Source organism: Peromyscus leucopus, chromosome 3 (genome assembly GCF_004664715.2).
Source record: "Peromyscus leucopus breed LL Stock chromosome 3, UCI_PerLeu_2.1, whole genome shotgun sequence".
Classification (NCBI taxonomy): domain Eukaryota; kingdom Metazoa; phylum Chordata; class Mammalia; order Rodentia; family Cricetidae; genus Peromyscus; species Peromyscus leucopus.
This window is the reverse complement of record NC_051065.1, coordinates 36,586,734-36,607,129: the sequence shown is the minus strand read 5'-3', so window position 1 is coordinate 36,607,129 and position 20,396 is coordinate 36,586,734. Positions and strand designations below refer to the sequence as shown.

At 35.7% G+C, this 20,396-nt stretch overlaps 1 protein-coding gene across 11 annotated transcripts in view; it reads right to left on the bottom strand.

The window, feature by feature from the left end:
- Window positions 1-20,396, bottom strand: part of Magi2 (membrane associated guanylate kinase, WW and PDZ domain containing 2) — a 1,425,274-nt gene that overhangs the window by 978,917 nt on the left and 425,961 nt on the right. For all 11 annotated transcript variants that reach the window (XM_037204343.1, XM_037204339.1, XM_037204334.1 and 8 more), the window contains exon 2: window positions 18,346-18,462. In XM_037204343.1, coding sequence (XP_037060238.1) covers window positions 18,346-18,462 — 117 coding nt within the window. The remainder of the gene's footprint in view (window positions 1-18,345; window positions 18,463-20,396) is intronic.

Genomic DNA, 20,396 nt, shown 5'->3' with positions numbered 1-20,396 from the left:
TGGAATGGAAGCCACAAAATGTGCCACCTGATATTGACTCTTTTGCTTCATTTGATACTCTATCATGTGTTCCCATATAGTTACACATCATGTATCTCCCCTTTAAAAAAATAAGAAAGTACACACACATGCCTATGTCTTCTATCTGTCCATCCTTTGGATAAATGTCCACTTAAGACTTAAGGATGAGCCTTCATCCAGTAACTGGTGGAAGCAGATGCAAAGATCCACAACCAAGCACCAGGCTAACCTCCAGGAGTCCAGTCAAAGAGAGGTAAGAGGCAGCCGGGTGTGTGTGTGGGGGGGGGGGGGGGTGTCAAGATCATGAAGGGGAGATCTACAGAGACTACTGAACCAAGCTCATAGAAACTCACGAACTTTAGAACAACAGCTGTGGAACCTGCATGGGACTGGACTGGACCCTCTGCATACGGGAAGCAGTTGTACAGCTGGGTCTGTTTGAGGGACCCCTGGCAGTGGGACCAGTATCTATCCCTGTTGCATGAGCTGGCTTTCTGGAGCTCATTACCTATGGTCAGATACCTTGCTAACCCTTGTTACAGGGAGGAGGGGCTTTGTCCTGCCTCAACTGAATGTACCATGCTTAGCTGTCCCCCCTTGGAAGGACTTACTGTTTTGGAGGAGAGGATGTGGGATGGGTTGAGGAAAGGTGTTGGGGGAGAACAGGAGGAGGGATGAGAGGGAGATCTGTGGTTGATATGTAAAAATGAATTTTAAAAATTTTAGAGAAAAAAAAGACTTGAGGACGAGTAGAATTTTACCAGGCAGCTACTCAGTTAATTCCCTAAAATTTAAAATTGAGTTACTAACTTTGACAGAAAAGAAAATAATATGCAGTAATTAAGCATGTGATAAGAAAAATGTACACATTAACTTTTCTTGCTAACACACACACACACACACACACAGACACACACACACACACACACACACACACACACACACACGGACCCACAACTCACCCTTTTACATAACATGACCCTCCCCTTATAAGTATATATGAAATATAGTCAGGTCAGCAGAAGTCTATGTGAAAATACAGCCTATGCAGATGGAGTCCTGATAGAATATGGTTAATACTCAAAAAGTTATATAAACAAAACCAATGGAATCAGTTGGCCGCTCATAGGACAACATTTACTGTTAAGTATAAGACTTTTGGTAGGACAGCCTCATTATTGTAACCAGGAAGATTAAAACCTGATGGGTAAGAATTTTCTAACTTCAATGCTTACAATTTCAGGACAGTACCGAAACTACTTGACCCTCTTAAAAACTGCCTCTGATATGCTTCCCTTTACTTTGGTTCTCAGTCAGTACACTTCTATCCCTTTGAGGGCATTTGGCAAAGCATTACAATAGTTTTTTTATATCACAACTCGCAAAGTGTCAAAGATATCCAAAGGGTAGGATGTTAGCCTTGCTGAGGATGAGAAGCCATGCTCTGTAGATATGATTCTCACAGTGTTCTCATATTATAGTTTTGTGTGTCTATGATTTATCTTAAAGGAGTAAAGTAGCTCTAACTCTCGTGTATTTACCTAGTAAGTGTAGAGATCATAACAGGCAATGTTCCATCCCCACTCCAGAACCTGGAGACCACTCATTCCACTCACAAGTACTAGCATCAGCTTCTAATGAATTCACTCCTTTAAAAACAAGCCAGCTCTGTCACCAACCCTCATAAGGGCTTCTATACTGATGGCAAAATTCACAGAACTTTCATATTCTGCAAGGCAATGTTAGGTGCATCTTAAGTATTTTACTCCTCATTCTGTAAGATGGGATGAAACTGAGTTACAGAGACTCAATATACAATGCACCTCAATACAAAAGTACATATCTGATTTATTATTTTACTTTATTTTAAAAGTAAGAATAAAAATTTCATGCGAGCATATATTACATGCTGTCTATGTCTCTCTCTCTTGCTCTTCTGCATCTTATTTTGCCATGGACATATTCATTTCTACTTTCATTGTATATGCATGATTTCATGTAACTATGTAGACTCTAGAAACCACCAACAGCTCTCTAATTGGAATTAAGGCCTATTCAATAGGAGGGAAATTATGCCAGGTACTGGGAACCTAGCCAGCTACCTTAGGGATAGTGTGGACATAGGTCTTAGAGGAGAACATACTACTACCAGTTTACTAAGTCAGCATAATTCCTAACTGAATTCCAAGTATTTATTCCTATACCCAAATATAACTCTCACCACTCATCATACAAACTTCTCTTTAAAACAATGACCATTACAGAAAATCCCAACCAGTAAAACGCAGAGAACAAGTGATAGTTGGATACATCTATAACACAATCCCTTCCTTAAGGCTCAAGGAACATCATTGAAGATGGAATGGAAAGATTCTAAAACTAGAAGACCAGGGACTCTGCTATGAGACTGTGTCTCCTACAAATGACAGGGGAGCTTCACACACAATGAGTCAGCAATATGACTGCCTAAACAATATCTGAAGAAGTACATCACAAATAGATAGGCCAATATGGAAGGGTGAAGGTTCACAGGCCCCATCAATGAAAAAAAAAGTTACATGCAACTAACAAATACTGAGAAGGAGACAGTCTCTTCTAAGAATGAGACCTTAATTGGTTTATTAATACCAAGCGGTCAGCCCTGAAATCATATATTTTCAAGTAACACTAAATGGACCAAGTAGCAGGTTGTATTGTGTGTGTGTGTCTGTGTGTGTGTGTGTGTGTGTGTGTGTGTGTGTGTGTGTAAAACAATAACAAAGAAAAAGATCATGATTTTAGAGAGGTGTACATGGAAGAGATTGAAGAGAGGAAAGGGAAGGAGAAATTATATATTTACATTTTAATTAAAAATAAAAAGTTATAAATAATTTTAAAATAAACTAACTTATCTCTTAAAATTAAAAGTATCTAGGGATCATGAATGAACAAAAACATGATATTTGTCTTTCAGAGACTAGCTTAATTCTTTTAATTAATATGATTCTCCCCAGTTTAATCCATTTTTTCCCTGCAAATAGCATAACTTCATTTTTCTTTATGGCTAAAAATAATTCAATTGTATAACTATATTACATCTTATTTCCATAACATTCTCTTATTGGATACCTATGTTGGTTCTAAAATTTCACATTTGTGAATAGTGCTATAGTAAACATTGATGATGTATATTTATCTCTAACATACCCATGTCTAGTCCTTCAATAATATACCTAGGAATGGTGTGTCTCAGTCATGTTGCTGACCCAATTTTGGTTTAGGAGAAATTTCTCTACCGATCTCCATAGAGGCTAAACTATTTTATGTTCCCACCAGCAGTGTGTAAGATTCCATTTTGTCCACATCCTTCCCAGGGTATGTTGTTACTTGTTTTCTTAATGACTGATATTGTGTGGCTGGAATATAATGAGATCTCAGTGTGGTTTTGACTTGTATTTCTCTGATGGCACTATAGTGAGGTTGAACTATTTTTTTACATGTTTACTATGATTTATATCCATGTAACTTCCTTTGTTATATGATTTGGTCATTCTTGTCCTACACAAGATTAAATATGCTGCAAAGTATAAGTGTCATGCTCAGAATCTGCTAACTATATTCATGGTCCTGTATAATTGGCATTTTTAGATGTTTTTTAAGTTACCATCCAATTCCCTGGGGGCATAGGAACTCCACCTCTCCTCTCAGGTCATTACTAGCTCCTAGCATTTATTCACCAGGTCTCAACTAGAATATCCTTAGGGCCTATATCACCTATTCAACAGAACTTGGTTTCCAAGAGTTTATTATTCAAAGCTTGCCTTTACCCTGAGGTTCTTTGGCTTTGTGGCCTTAGCTTTTATAGTGCCCACTATTTTAAAAACAATAATCTGTGCAGGTGTTGTCTGTGCCTCCTGGGGCCTCTGATGCTGTTGGGGGTGGTTGGCAGGGTGGAGTAGGGGGTGGAGGTTGAGAGTGGAGAGGGTGTCTGATAATGGAGAGGGCACCTGATCTTCTCCTGTAATTAGATTGGTAACTACCCTAATTATCATCATAGAACCTTCATCCAGTTCTGATGGAAGCAGATGCAGAGATACACAGCCAAGCACAGAGCCAAGCTCCTGGAGTCCAGTCAAAGAGAGGGAGGAGGGATTATATGAGCAGGGGGTGGGGTAGGTCAAGATAGTGATGGGAAAACCCACAGAGACAGGTGACTTGAGCTAGTGGGTGCTCATGGACTCTGGACTGACAGCTGGGGAGCCTGCATGAGACCAAATTAGGCCCTCTGAATGTGGGTAACAATTGTTTGGCTTGGTCTGTTTGTGGGGCTCCTGACAGTGGGACCAGGATTTATCCTTGGTGCACATACTAGCTTTTTGGAGCCCATTCTCTAGGGTGGGACACCTTGCTCAGCCTTGATGCAGGGGTGAAGGGCTTGGTCCTGCCTCAGCTTGATGTGCTAGGATTTGTTGGATCCCCATAGGAGCCCCTAACCTCTCTGAGGAGTGGTTGAGGGCCTGGGTGGAAGGGAGGTGGGAAGCGGGAAGGGAGGGAGAACTGTGGTTGGTATGTAAAATGAAAAAAATTTTAAACTGAATAAAACTATTTACCAGAAAAGAAAACAACAAACAAAAATAAACTAAATTTAAACTTCTGTTTTATGAGATATATACACAGTAATAATAATAATACTATAATGCACAAAAGGATAAACTTATAGGAGATAGATAAAAATAATAGACCTTCAAACATTAAAGACTATGGCAATCATAGATCTCACTTACTCTCCAGAACTTGACAATAAGACCGCATTGCTAATCAAGCTTCATCCTTCCTGGCTAGCTTTCATATACAGGAAAGTGCTATGCAAACAAAAAAGGAAAGTAATGCTCAGTCACACTAAACTGTGAATTTGCCAACTACAACAACTATTGGCCTGTTAAGACATGCCCAATGGCACAACAGTGGCATGACCATCACGGTGATAATCAAACACTTTCTCATTGGATTTAAGTTCGACAAGATGAAGGCAATGTATAGCACTATTACCAGTCCAAGAACCTACGACAAATGTGTCAGAGGCCTTAGGGGGAGAACCTACAGCTGTTATACTGCTAAATGGACAGAGTATTAATTCAATTCCTCATCTCCCAACCCTCATCTAAGAAGCTTCTATTTTCAGTAGATGTCTACAAACAAAGACAACTGCCCAAGAAGAGAATAAGAGACCTGCATCTTACACAGCCCTACAGGGAATGTGTATATCACACCTCCCTTCTCAGGGCTCAGGGATCACTGCAGAACAGGAGGCAGAAAGGGTGTAAGAGCAATAGATGACTTCAAGGAAAAAGTGTCCTTAGGGACACAGTAAGACAGCTAGACCTATGAACACAAAGTGGTTGTGACAGCATGTATGAAATCTGTCCACACCCAAGCCTGACCAAATCCCAGCATGAAGGGAGATAGGCACAGGACCCCATCCCTGGCTAGAAAGTTGATGGCAAATTTTAGCTGGTGGGACAGGAAGAATCATTTTTCTCCAATAAGAGTGGATCTCCTGGCAAGTGGATTATGCTCCAGTGGAAGATCACACATCCAAGAGTACTTGGGCGGTACAAATTGGTTTGGAACTGTTTTTTGTTTGTTTGTTTGTTTTAATAGGACAAAAAGTTGGGTAGATAGGGAATGGGGCCAGATCTGGGAAGAGTTGGAGAGTGAATAGGATCAAACAATATTGAATGAAACATGAAATTTTCAAAGAACTAATAAATAAAATGTGAAAAATGAAATGAGTAAATAAAACTCTGTATAAATCTGTTCTTTGTTTTTGTCTTCTGTATGTGATTTTGAGCTAAGTTTGTTTTAATCTGTGACATGTATAAAGATTATCCAATTTCACAGTTATTCCATATGTCCTATTATCTTATATTTTATAGAGAAAGACACATATATACACATATAAATGTGTTCTTTATACATGTAAGCCATATTGTAAATGGTTGAAAACTTGTGTGAATATATCTACATCCATGTTCACACAGATAGGTCTCTGAAAAAGTATTAGAATATATGATTAGAAATTTTATACAAGACTAGTACAATTTGACCTCAGATTTAGCCAGATCTGTGGCCACAAACTTAACTGGTCCTTTATGCTTGATACAGCTGCAGGCTTTTTTTTTTTTTTTTTTTTTTTTTTTGGAAACATGCAGGAATAGACCAATAAACATGTCTATTATGAATCATCTTGGGCTATATTTTCTACCAAAGTCCCACTGAGAAGACCATGGAACAACTGTTGCTAATCTGAATGTTTTGTTTAAAGAATCTGGAGGATCCAAATTACTGTAAAGAGTTGACACAAGTTTATAAAGCTGGATTCGAATGGCTCAATTTATCAATAAGTACTTAATCTTTTAAAATACTCAATTAGACAAAAGTACTCAAAAATATACCTCCAAGTATAGCAGTCTAGTCATTGTTAAGCAAACATGACGTAATTTTGATTGTCTTAATAACCATCCCCTAAGTTGTGAGGGTGGTTATCAGCCACAACTATGATAGAAGGTAGATATTTTACCTTCCTTTGTGTCCAAATAGAAATTTGCTCAGTCTAAATGAGAATAATGATATCTGGTGTAACCAAGATTTGAATATACCTCTAGAGAATGTATCATATTCATTCCCTGTACCCAGCCAGTCACATGTTCCTAGTAGCTCTCAATGCTAGCAAAACTAAATAAAAATAATTATAATATATTAAAGCTTATACATTTTAATCTCTGTAAATTTAACAAGTTATTAAGTACATTAGCAACCACAATTTTTACAACTGATGAATCTTGAAGGTAAGTTTTTAATGAAGATTAGCATATTTATAAAGAGTAACACTGAGCCTGAGAGATAATTGAAATTGAATTTTTTGTTTGTTTATACTACAGAACAGGTGTCTTTGACCCCACACTACTATTATGTCAGCGTGCTGACTTAAATACAAGGTTTCAGCTCTATTTACCCATGAATTACTTGTGTGTCTATTTAAATAAGTTTTCCCAAAGACTTATAGCATAATTCTGTAATGAACTTTGAGACATGGAAATGATTTTGGGACCCACAAAAAGCTGCTGAGATTGACCTCTGATCGCAGATATTGTTCCACTCAGTGCTAAAAGCATCTTGCTCCTTTCCAAGTATAATTAATTTTCTGTAGTGCTTCAAATAATATATTCAACTCTTCAATTTTAATTAAGATTCCTTTTCTTGCTCCAAATTTAAATGATGTTCCAAAAGCATTTTTGTCAATTGATTTCTCATGTGAGAAATATAATTATGAACTAAGTTTTGTTAGTGTCACATTCATACTTTTAAATAATAAAATTGTGAATAAAAATGAACAAAGACTCCTACACACATTTAAAATGTCTCATTCTATAAGTAATTCAGGACAGTTCTAGAATGCACTAATAGTGCACAATTATTCTCACTTTTTAAAGAACATATGCATTTCTCTGGTAGCTAGAACTAGTTAGCATAATATAACCATTAGGAGACTTAATGTAGACAGAAAAGGGAAAAGCCTTAACAAATACTCCAAGTCTGATAATTTTTTTATTATAAGGATTCAACTACAGACTACTAAAACAATGAATTAAAAAAATCAGTCTTCAACTACATAATAAAATAAAGAAATATTACTGTTATTATATGTCTAGTGAGTTATTAAAAAGAAACACATTCAAAAGTTAAACTTTAGCTCAGAGCAGAAACTGTCCGAGATGAGATGTTTTCAGCAAGATCGCCAGTGTCCATTCCACGGGTTGTTAGTTGGCAAGAAGCACCAGGGGAAATTGCAGCCACAGTGGTGGTGCCACCCTCACCCTTAAGTTTCGGGGCCTTACCTGAAGGCCTCAGAGGCAACTGTTTTGGTAGAGATTAACAATTCTCAGTAGTTTTGTGCTGTGGTTAGCACTCTTGAGGAATAATAATTCCTAGTCTCAACCTTCTCTTGATATTCTAATATTTTTTGAGCAACTGTTTGTTCCCTGACCCTCTTTTTCATTAAATGCCTTGAATTCTCTTATTTACTAGTGTAAACTTGCATGGCAAATTATTTATGCTGGTTTGCATTATGGAACAAATGGGAAAAGGGGGGGGGATTGAAGCTTGGCAGAAGTTCAGCTTGGCTGCACACTCACCGAGTTATCAGTGGTCTAAGTTGCTCGCTGGACACCATATTGTCACTGTGCATATGAATCTGAAACTTTTAAGCCAAAAAATGTGAGGAGAGAAATTGTGTTGATCAGGTCTATATGCTTCTAATGAAGGGAATGAGCAACTTGTGTCAGTATGGGACTGTGGTCAAAGAGAGCTGGGGGAATTGCCCAGTTCTGCAATGCTGTTAAACTGAGCCACCAGCGCAGAGGTAGCCACACTGAGATGAAGAGCAATCCTTTTCTTCAAAAGATAAGTCATTTCAGGAACTCTGAACAAATGTCCCTATTGCTTCTGTTTTATTGTCCTCCAAATGAAAATGGGGAAAGTCACATCATTGTTGCATAATATCATAATCAGCCTTGACACTTTGTGTGAACAATATTGCTGAGGTGACTGGAGAGCATTTAGTGAAACATGTACAATCCATATCGCTGAAGAGTTTACATCTTATTCAATAACTTACTGCTTCAGTGGAAATACTACTCAGTATTGATAAATATCCCACCAGTGTTCTAGCTCAACTATTGATACACCTAAAAGATGGCTCTTGGTATATGACAGACAAAGGTTTAAATCCTTCTCACGTACTTACTAGATGTGTGATTTAGAGAAGGGTCCATCAGCTCTCTAAGAATAAGTTTACTAGTATAAAAAGTGAGGACAATGCGTTTTGCTAGGTGAAACTATACAATAGGTTTGAACATAGGTGTTTGTGTTTGTTAAATGTTAATTCCTTTCCTTCTTCCAAACTTCTATCACTTCTACTATGATTTATTTAAAAAAATGCTTTTGAAATTAGAATTATGAGGAACTAAGAACTGCAAAATAGCTATTTATAAAGTTTTACATTATTACAATAGTATGCAAAAATTTAGAGTATTAATGTTTATAAAGCTAACTTTTATAAGCCAAGTTCATACAATTAAATAAAAGCTTTTAGATAGTATAGATTCCTTCATGTATTTATTATTTTCCTATATCAATATAGGAATGAAATATGTATCAATTAAAATGTTTCTTCCCCATAAATAGCTTATACTTTAATATTTCTGGCAATGACATGTTAAAGAAAAAACTATTTAGAACTTGATTGATTAATGGCCAATTAAGAGGGTCTTTTCAGGATGGAAAAAACTAACTTGTACTGGATTCAGGACATGAGATCTAAGATTTCTACAGTTTTGCAAGTCCCTTAATCATCTGCATAATTTTTTATCACTGTTAGCTAGTTAGATGAGATCAATCAGAATTCTACCCAAAATGGGAGCATGCAGAGGCATACAGGTTGGATGTGTGCTCTGCTTCTGTCCTGTCTTTGGAAGAATAGTTAAGGAGTAGTTGCTAGTGTAGTACTCAAAGCTACTGTTCTCCTGTAGAATTTGTAAAGATACCTGGTAATTTTGTGTAAAAAGCAACTTCTGTGAAAGCTGGTTCTTGTATAGATAAAGTAAGAAGGTAATGGTGTTGCTGAATAAGAACTAGGAAGCACTCCATTCTAACTTTTCTGAAAAGGTAGGATCCTTTTGAAATTCTTAATTAAGTCAATTGTTGATCCTACATCAGACTTAACTTTTACTTACCCCATGTGAGAAACCCTGCATGCTCTCCTAAATTCTTCCTTTGTGCTGTAAAATCTTTGACTGCAGTAAGCATTGATTTAGTCTCCTATTAGCTCCATCCCATTTGGCCCTTCCAACAGGGCCATTCAGTCACATAACTGACATTTAGGAAAGTTCAACTTTAGAAGTCAATATATTCCATGTTAAACATCTTATTGCAAGTATAGCAATCATATTTTCATAACAATGCACTTCATGGTTCAGAAGTCTTTAAGTCACATCTCAACTCATTACACATTCAAAGGAGGAGTGCAATTTAAAAAATCTTTGTATCTCTCATTATGTTTATTTTCTTATCCATTTACTGAGACTGGACCAGGTTTCAGAGTTTCATGAATAGTGAAGGTAAATTTCAAGGAACATCAGAGTTATGATGATATCTTTAACTTGACATTCATAGAAAAATTTGAAAGCACACGCCTCACTGGTTTTTATCCGGAACTGCACTTAATTTAAACTTCATTCTTTAATTTTCCCTGAAGTGTCTACTGCATTTGATATATCTTCAGCTTCCATAAGCTGTTTACACCTGCTTCATATCAAGGGCGTTCCATCCTTAGAATAATTTAGTCAATTTGAGGAACTGATTTGAATAATGATAAAGAAAGTCAGCAGAATCTGAAAACTACAGGATTTTAGATGAAACAGAAATCAACATTTCACTTCATTTCAGTCGATCCCCTTTTTCTGTCCAGGCACAAAGGCTAAAAGGCTTGGCCGAGGTCCTATGGGTAGCTAGCAGCAGAACCTCTACAATCGATGGCCCTGGTTCTGAGATGAGTTTTTTCCCCATAGTTCAACGATGACAAATAAATAAGGCCAAAGGTTACTGCTCCTTGCTACATGCCTGCACTGCTAAAGTGCAATGAACAAATAACTCTTGACTATGGCACATGTTAGTAAAACAACCGTAACTGTAACCAGTATTTCTTTCCTAATCACTATTTTGTTCAAATATGTTTGAAGTAGATGCTGATGGTCCTGCTGTAGGCCATAGTCTTCAAGTCTTGTCTGTCTACTGGTTTTTGTAAGCTACTTACATAATTATGCCATAACCTGGTTCTAATCATTGAGACTGAAAACTTAGATTAGTCTTACTTAATAGTCTTAATTCTTTTTTGAAATCAGTATGGAGATATAAGTGAGACGTGTTGACCTTAAATTCCAGTACACAGGACTATGAAGTCAAAACATTCAAGGAGTTCTCAGCTCCCCAAAAGAAGGGCTACTTTTTATTGAAAGTGATAACTGGATTTTTAAAAGAGTATAAAATGCATTAAACACTCATATCCCCTTATTCTTAGAGCATTAGCTGGGAATATTTGAAGTTTCAGGTTGTATATTCCGCCTACCAACTGCATCAATGGCCTGCAAGCTCTGGAGGAGTTTCTCTCTCTTATAGTGACTAAAAAGATAAAGGGAAACCACATGAAAAAGTTAGAGCACAGAAAGAGGAAAAAAAAACTCATATAGTCAGGACAAATGGAATTTTATGTGGATGGGATAATCGGTAAAATTCACTCTTAGTGTTTATTGCTTTTCTTTTGTGATAGATATACTCTTTTATTTTAACACTGAAGCCTTGTGGTGTCAAATGTAATCACTTATAACTTTCTGTGACTTCATACTCCAGGTAAGAATATGAATCTAGTAATTAATGACTTAATTTAATTAAATGATGAATTTCTCACATATAAAATATATCCCCCAATTAAGCCAATACATTACAGTCTAACCAAGAAGACATACTTAGTTTGCTCAATGACTAGAAGAAAATAATTATGGAATTGTTGTGTAAGATTGTTTCCTATGGTGATATTTTATTTGTGCTGAAATGTGATTTTATTTGTATGTTAATACATAAAAGTGCCTGGGGGTCAGAGCTAATAGCAAGCCATAGCAGAAGTCTAGCAGTGGTAGCACACGCCCTTAATCCTGATCACATGACAGGCATATCTCTGTGTGTTCAAGGACACCACCAGCACGGAGACACGTCTTTAATCTCAATACCAACCATAGAAGACCTGGAGGTCTGTATAGTCAGGCAGTGACAAGGAGGTCATGTGGTTGGGTTTACAACCAATGAAAGTGCAGAACAGAAAGTCAATAAAAAGACAGATACACAGGAAGTAGCTCTCTCTCAGGGGAAGGACGGCAGCGGCAGCGGGTAGTAAGAGGGCGGTTTTAGTCTCAGCTTTTAGCAACTGCTCTCTTGGGCTTTTAACTCTAAATTTGGCCCTGTGTTGCTTATTTAATAAGACTGTTACATCTGCAGTTTCCTCCTATTAAAATATTAAATTTTCCCACTATAGTGGGAGAAAAGACTCTTTAGAAACTAAATTTATAAGGCTCAGAAAGTAACTGAAGCATAAAAGATCCATAACTCCTCTGCCAGAAATCATATATACATTGACATTGACTTTGAAGAGAGACTATCCACTTGGTCCACCTGCAAGGATGCAGCTTCAGTGAGACATTAGCCATGCTAAAGTTTATTTTTCAGTGATATAGCTGTCTTTGAGTCATCTAGGATCCTGTATGTAACCCCAGTAAAGTCACTGCTTCATTAAGACTTGGAATGGAATCATGTGTTTAGTTTGTTATCATTGACTTATCTGATCACATATCCTCACAAAATTATACACAAATACTTTTCATGTATATGTCATATGACTAAGTCTTTATATTCTCAGAAAAAAAGAGTGATCAATCTAAATCCAGCTTTCTGTAAAATCCTAACATTTTAATGAATACACCAGAAAGGGGCCCATCTCAATGAGAAAGTGAATGGTTACTTTGGAACATCTGTTATTGCTCAGAATTCTTTAAATTTCTCTTTTTTATCATTGAGACTTCCAGGATAGAACATAAATTTCTCACGAAATCTACTTGATTTGTGTATTTTTTTTTTACTCTTTGGGGGCCCCTGCCACCCAGCTCCCAAAGAAATACATGGAGACTTATTCTTACTTATCTTACTTATGAATGCCTGGTCTTAGATTGGCTTGTTTCTAGCTAGCTTTTCTAACATAAATTATCCCATTTCTCTTTAACTACATTTTGCTTCTGGGCTTTCTACCTTTTGTTATTCTATATATTTCTCTTTTCTTCTTAGTCCGTCTGTGGCTGGCTGTGTAGCTGTGTGGCTATGTGGCTGGCTTCTGTCATCCTCCTCTCCTTTTTTCTCTCTTCCCTCAATCATCTTTTCCCTAAACCTAGAATACTCCTATTTATTCTCTCTGCCTGGCAGACCCACCTATTTCTCTCTTCTGCCTAGCTATTGGCTGTTCAGCTTTTTATTAGCCTTATCAGGTGTTTTAGACAGGCACAACAACACAGCTTAACAGAGTTAAACAAATGCAACATAATAGAATGCAACACATCTTTGCATCATTAAACAAATATTCCACAACATAAATGAATGTAACACATCATAAACTAATATTCTACAACACATTTGTTTATAGATTTCCTTCCCTCTTGGCCCCAGATGCTAATAGGCATATTTATTCAATAATAATACTCATTTTTAACATTTAGTTCCAAATATAATTAGTCTATTTTTAAAAATCAAATTCATTTTCAAAGAACAAAAAGCTGGCAAGTTAATCTGAAATAATTGTGAAGGAATATGATTCACACTCTAAAAGCAACTTTAAATTCGAACATCTAAATTGATGAATCTTATTTGAGACAATAAGAATAATGTTGGAAACAGTATAATGAATATTACTTGAAGTATAGTTGGATTAAAATTCAACAGAATTGGATGTTTCTACCCTTATGTGTGTATGTCTAGCTATTGCTCAACTTACCACAATGGTTGGCCTAACCTAATGAATGATATGCTGAGAATTTAGTCATATTCTTGATTATTTTCAACTAAATGAAATTCCTTTCACTAAAAGTAATTGTTTTTGGTAATCTAATTTTTAGTTTGCTGTCATTCTTCCATCTTACTTCATGTATAAAAATGCATCTTTACAATAAAGACTAGGGCTAATTAAAAATATTTATACATACCCACAGAAAGTATCATCTTATTTAGCACCACATGTTTTTAAATTTGTAAATTTAAAATTTAAAAGAGTTAAAAAAAATTAATGTGTTAAAAACTGGCTTTGAGTAACAAAAGTTTGCTTTATCCAGTACAGCAGAGACCTCAGACCCTGTTCACAGTTTCTGTCTTCCCGGCAGCCACCCTCGTCCTCACAGTCCTTTCCCGCTGCTATTATATGTGAGCTCACAGTCAACATAACTGTAATTTTGGTGTACTGGTGACTGCTCTTTAACAGATCATTTTTCTTAAATTTTATAATGCCCATATCTGCTCTGTAAAAGGCAATTTGTCATAAGCATCAAAACATCAAAATTCTGCTAAACCTTTACAATTGTATCCTTGATAATTCCTTTTACTGGTTTAGCTTTACAAACTCAAGCCACTTAAATATGTGAAAACATTATTGTGATTCATGCCTCAGTATCTTTCACAAAAGTATTGTCTTTCATATTTTAAGTCTATATATTTAATCATATTTGGTTTTATATAATAGTTTTGACTTTAGCTTTATTGATTTCCCTTTTACCTGATATATATTAGTATTTCACATTTTAAATAAATTTAATATTTCCCGTTTAAACCATCTCAACAAATGATAGTGTTATCTTGAGAGAGAAGTGTAGCTATAAATATCTCCCAGTTCATTTTGTATCTTTAAAAACTGGTCAGTCAAACCATTCTCCACATCATATGGTATGATAGGGAAAAGGATGTGAAACATGCCTGCACTTATGCTTCTATCAAAATTTGTGTCTAATGAACATCAAAGAAGGAAAGGAGAGAAGTGTTATCAAAAAATTACAGTGATCATTTTTTCTTTTAAATAAGAAGCATAGTGAGATTAACTGTGGTCGACTAGTCTTAAAGTTAAATATATGCAGTATTATGCCCAGTGGACTATTAAAACCAAAGTAAACTCTATTTCCTCCAAACATTAGGAAATGAATCCAACATTTTTAAGTATTTATTTCACCAACTTCCATATATACTTTTGAATCTATACTGTCCCTGGTATAATAATTGTTGATATAACTGTATTTTAACATGCTAGGATGAAATTACTCTTTCTACCTTCGCAATAAATGCTGGTAAATTAGAGCTTCTCAACTTATCTTTTATATACCATCAGGGTAATTGAAATTCCATGTGACAGATGTTCTAAATTCTTCCATCCTTTATCTGTGTCCATTTTCTCTGGGTACTCCTTATCACAGTCTAAGCTACAACAGATTTGTCTCCTCATCTTTCACTCATTGCTACTTAAGTTCAATCAAATAGAATCTTAGGGTTTTTGTTTGTTTTTTCAAGGCAGGGTTTCTCTGTGTAGCTTTGCGCCTTTCTTGGATCTCACTCTGTAGACCAGGCTGGCCTCGAACTCACAGAGACCCGCCTGCCTCTGCTTCCCAAGTGCTGGGATTAAAGGCGTGTGCCGCCACTGCCCAGCCAAATAGAATCTTAATACAGAAATATAATTCTGGAAATATTTGTTTGTAGTTTCCATTTTAAAAACCTTTAACTTCCACATTTAGTAGCCAGGGTTGCCTAAAAAATTTGTATTTCCCTCTATTAGTTGTATAATTAGCAACAAGAAGTACTTAAAGAAGGTCTTCAATGCATAAACATGTGAGAATGTTTTAGGCTCTACACAAAATATGGAATCAGTTCATGAAGACGTTTCCTTTGTGGTTGGATTGGAAAGAGTAGAGAATTGATACCACCAGAAAGGTTGCTTGCAATTGTTTGTGCTCCCACATACTGTGTGAAAGAATCATGCCTCCACGAGTGGAGAGATACAGCTTCTTAAACTTGCTTTTTTAAGAATTCTGAGTAAGCTTCTAAGAAAACTAAATCAAAAGGCTAAATAAATCAACTCTTGATTATGCAAACTAATTCATAGGGTTCCCTATTATTTACAGATAAAGCCCAGTAGAGACCTAGATTTAGCGCCCTCCTTCCCTTGATTAGCTCAGAATGTGGCCATAGTTCGACACAGACCTTCTTATGATGTGTATACAGAGGTCAACACAATTGGCTTTGACGAAGACTTGTGCGTGTGAGTGAGATGGGGAAGGTGTGGACCCCCGATTCTCAGGCTCTTACATTCATGCTGAGCACTACGGAAGCTCAACTCCGGGATTTGGCTCTCCTTTTCGTCTAGCCGCACTCACTAGGACAATCCATGGAGGAGCTAGAGTTACTGAGTTAAATACAATTTTGTGAAGAAAAATACTAACCCAGCCCACATGATCCAAAATTGATTATACTTTTGTCTCTATGTACTTATCAAGGACCTATTTCTAGTGCCACAGCTTGATTAAACAAGAGGTGACAATATTCACATTAATATATGTATATATAAGAGTAATGATATAATTCTTAGCAGCACATTTTCCTTTTATTGTAGTGGGTTCATTCAAATAATGAGACTACATTGACCCAGGAGAATGTATAGGAAATGAGATTCAATAATGAATGCCAATAGATGGGCTGTATACACTTGCAAGTTTCTGAGCAATGATAGGATTTTTCACACTACTGGCACATTTTATTGCATACACCCGGAGAACATCTGAATACTTCATTAAAATATATAATGAGTGAGGGAGACAGACTGTCCAAGGTTTGTTCTCAGTGTGAAAGCATTTTTAATAGTATAAATCAGAATCATCTCTATATCAGATGTTTTTTCACTACTATGTCAAATTAAAAGCACTGGTCAAGAATGGTATTATTGAAATTGGCTATTAGGAGTGGTGACTGCAAAATCAAAGAGCAATTGTTTCCTGATAATATTCAGATCCCTCGAGTTTCTAATTATCTCCTTTAAAGGCTTTACTCAGGGATTTCTAATTGAATTCATGACCTTGAACCAGATTCACATCCTGAAGCTCTCTAGGTTTACTAATAAATCCTGTATTTTATTCTTATATTTATTTTTCCTTCATAGTCTTTCCTTGGTACTCTAAAGAAAGATGCTTTAAATAGTTAATTAGCAAATGCAAAATTCTCCCCCATTATCATCATATTTAATTAAGATTTTCTTATTTATGCTGCCGTCTTAGCAAGGACTACAAGTATTCCTGGATGTCAGCTTCTTATCTATTACCTTCAGCTTTTAAACATAACAAAGTGCCTGGACTCTTTATTTAGTGTTTCAGGTCTCCTTTCTTTCAGGCCACAAAAGATAAATTCACCCAGATGCACTGACAGCATCAAGGCTTCGAAAATGCATCCATCCATTACCGTATAAGCAGTCCAGTACCTTAATCCATCTTTTGCCCATCACTCAAATGTCAAACTCACATGTTTGAGAGTGTACTTTTCTGAACATGCAGTTTCAAAGCAAGAGCCCTGTGTCTACTCACTTACAAACACGCAATGAATAAGAATTATTTTGATCAACAAGATAACAACTATCAAGTGTTCTTACTTAGTAATGGATGATAAATATACTATGACATTATTCTGATGACCATTCAGTACTGACTGGTGATGACAAGTTCCATCCATTCCCAGTGATTGAAAACCCCTCATGGTTTCTGGTCTACCTTCACATCATTGTGTGTTTTTATATTTTAATATCCCTTTGAAAGTATCCCTTTCAAAATGCTGGTAATTCAATTGTATATATCATTTTTGTCCTACTTGTTTAATTTATTCTAATCAAAGTTTCCTTGTAATGTTAAGGCACCAGAGCTCATAGTTTCGAGTTATTAATGGATATAACTAAACAAAAAGAAACATACATACCAAGAGATCAGAATTTCTATAGTATGGATAGTTTTTGGCAGTCAAAATATCTCACTTGAAGAAAGTGGATTTTGATCTATACAGGGTCTAGGGCTTGAGTAGGAATTCCTTTGTCCTAACATTAATAAGAGAATGTTAAAAAAAAAAGAAGGAACAGGGACTCAGAGGTTGTTTTGCAAATTTTAACAGTTTTCTAAGTTTTCTCTTTTAAAGGAATTGTGAGAGACTGCATATAGAAGTCTAAGTTGATGTATATCATCATCACTTCCCAGAGAGTAATAGAACACACTAAATTTGTGTTTCATAGCATTGTTTTTATACTTGGGGACTCCTTGTTGCAAAATCAACCACAGATTCTGTTAATAATGGTTTCTGCCAAGGAATTTGTAGTCTCCTGTCTCTTCTGTTATGGTTCAAGAATTACTGAAGGTCTGCTCTAGAATCACTATTATCAATAGTAATATGAGCAGTGTAACTAAGATATATTTTATAGCTTAAAAACCATAAATTTCTTTATTATATGACACAAACCACCTTTATAAGCTTTTACAATTGTAGTTCCATATTTCAAAACTGATTTCAATGTCAATTGTCCAAAAATGTCTCTGTGACAGAATTTTTCTTTTAAATAAATAATAAATATATAGCTGAACATGTCTCTGTTTATCATAGAAAGAAAAGAATATTGGCCATGGTACTCACATGGCACTGTGCGGAGGTAGAGGTTGTCACGGATGATTTGCTGAAGTTCGTGGTCAACAGAACCCTTCTGAAATCTTAAGTTGAGGTAGTGACGAAGATCCTTATCAACAATTCCTCCTAAAATAATAAAGTTTCTTTGTAAGAGATTTAGAAAATATAATAATGATACAACTTGATTCTATTATAAATACATTCATTACATATAAAGGATGAATAATTTCAAGTTACTCTTTTGATATCTAAGGCATTTATTACTAATATGACAATTAATCTGTTTTCCATGTCTATACTTAGTAATTTGTAAGTTCTTTATTTTTCATTTAAAGTATAGTTTTAATATTGGTAGGGTATTAGTTACTACTGAACTATATATAATTGGATTATCCATAATGTATCTCATTGCAGGACTAAAAGGCTAATCACCATTTTAAATCTATTTCTATGAACTTCATTGCTACAGGCATCACCTGTAAGAGGAATCATATAATATTTACCCTTTGTTACTGGCTTATTTACTCAGCAAATGTTTCTGAGTTTGAAAAGACTTTTAAGTTATTTAAGGTTACTATGGAAATAAAATGATATAAAAAGTTAAAAAAAAATGGCTACATAAATATTGATGACTTTCTCCGTTCCATGAAATAAATCAAAGTGATTACTATGTTATGCAATATATGTGTTGAAGTTTTATCTAGAAGTAAAGTTTGAATGGCTTTTCTTCTTTTGCCAACAAATAATTTAATTATGTTTGCTATTATAATCTTAAGAAGAATGGGGATATGGCTTTGAAAAGCCACTGATGCAGCTCTATTGAATATTAAGTTTAAATTAATGATACATTTATTATATTTATAATATATTAATTATATTTATATTAGAGTAAATTATTTATATTAGAATAAATTAAAAAACAAAATACTTGGGGGCCCCAAAAAGAGTAAAAACCTCCAACAGTAAACTTTCTTAGCTGGTTTTTACTCTTTTTGGGACCCGCCACCCAGCTCCCAAATAAATCACTCGTAGGCTTATCCTTAATTACAAATGCCCTGCCTTAGCGTGGTTTAGTTTCTAGCCAGCTTTTCTTAACTTATTCCATCTACCTTCTGCCTCTGGGCTTTTCCCATTTTCTTACTTCTGTAAATCTTACTCTTACTCTGTGACTTGCTGTGGAGCTGGGCTCACACAAACTCATGCAGGCACACACACACACACACACACACACACACACACACACAGTTTTTTTTAAAAAAAAAAAAAACAAAAAACAAAAATGCCTACAAATGTAAACAAGAATACCATGAACTCTTGTCTTTTCAAGCAATAATGGTAAGGCAAATGAAGTGTGCCTGCTGTTCTTGGCTGGCAACTTGACTACATCCACAATTGACTGAAACCCAAGTGGATGGGATACCTCTGAGGGTGATTTTCTTAATTAAATCAGTTGACTTGGGGAGACCTACCCTGAATCCAGGTCTTGAGAGGTGGCAACATATATAAAGGACATGGAAGAAGGAAGTTCTCGCTTGCCTCACTGATATTAGAGGCTACTTCTTTGGGATTACGAGGTATGAAGAAGATCAGATGACACAGCCAACCTTGTAGACTGAACAACTGCAGGCTTTTTGGATTTTCTGTGGGGAGACAGCCATTCTTGGACTAGCTGCACCACAACTTGTAAGCTATTATAATAAATCCTCATATATATATATATATAATATTTATTTATGCAACATATATTTATATGTATAAATAAAACATGATCTATATATAAATATAATATTTAATTTGGTTCTTCTGAAGAGTCTTGACTAATACATGAAGGAAAAAAGCAACAATCCTGCTGAAGGTAATGGAAAACTATGGTAGATTCCAAACATAAACTTTTCCAATTCTTTAGACTCTCAGATTTCACAAATCTGTACACCAGCTTTGTCACATGAAATAGCATGATGTGGGCATGCAGAAATGCAACACAAACACTTGCCACAAACCTTTTAGCATATTTGTTTACATTCATTGCAAAATGTCTGAAGTTCTCCAAATGAGTCATT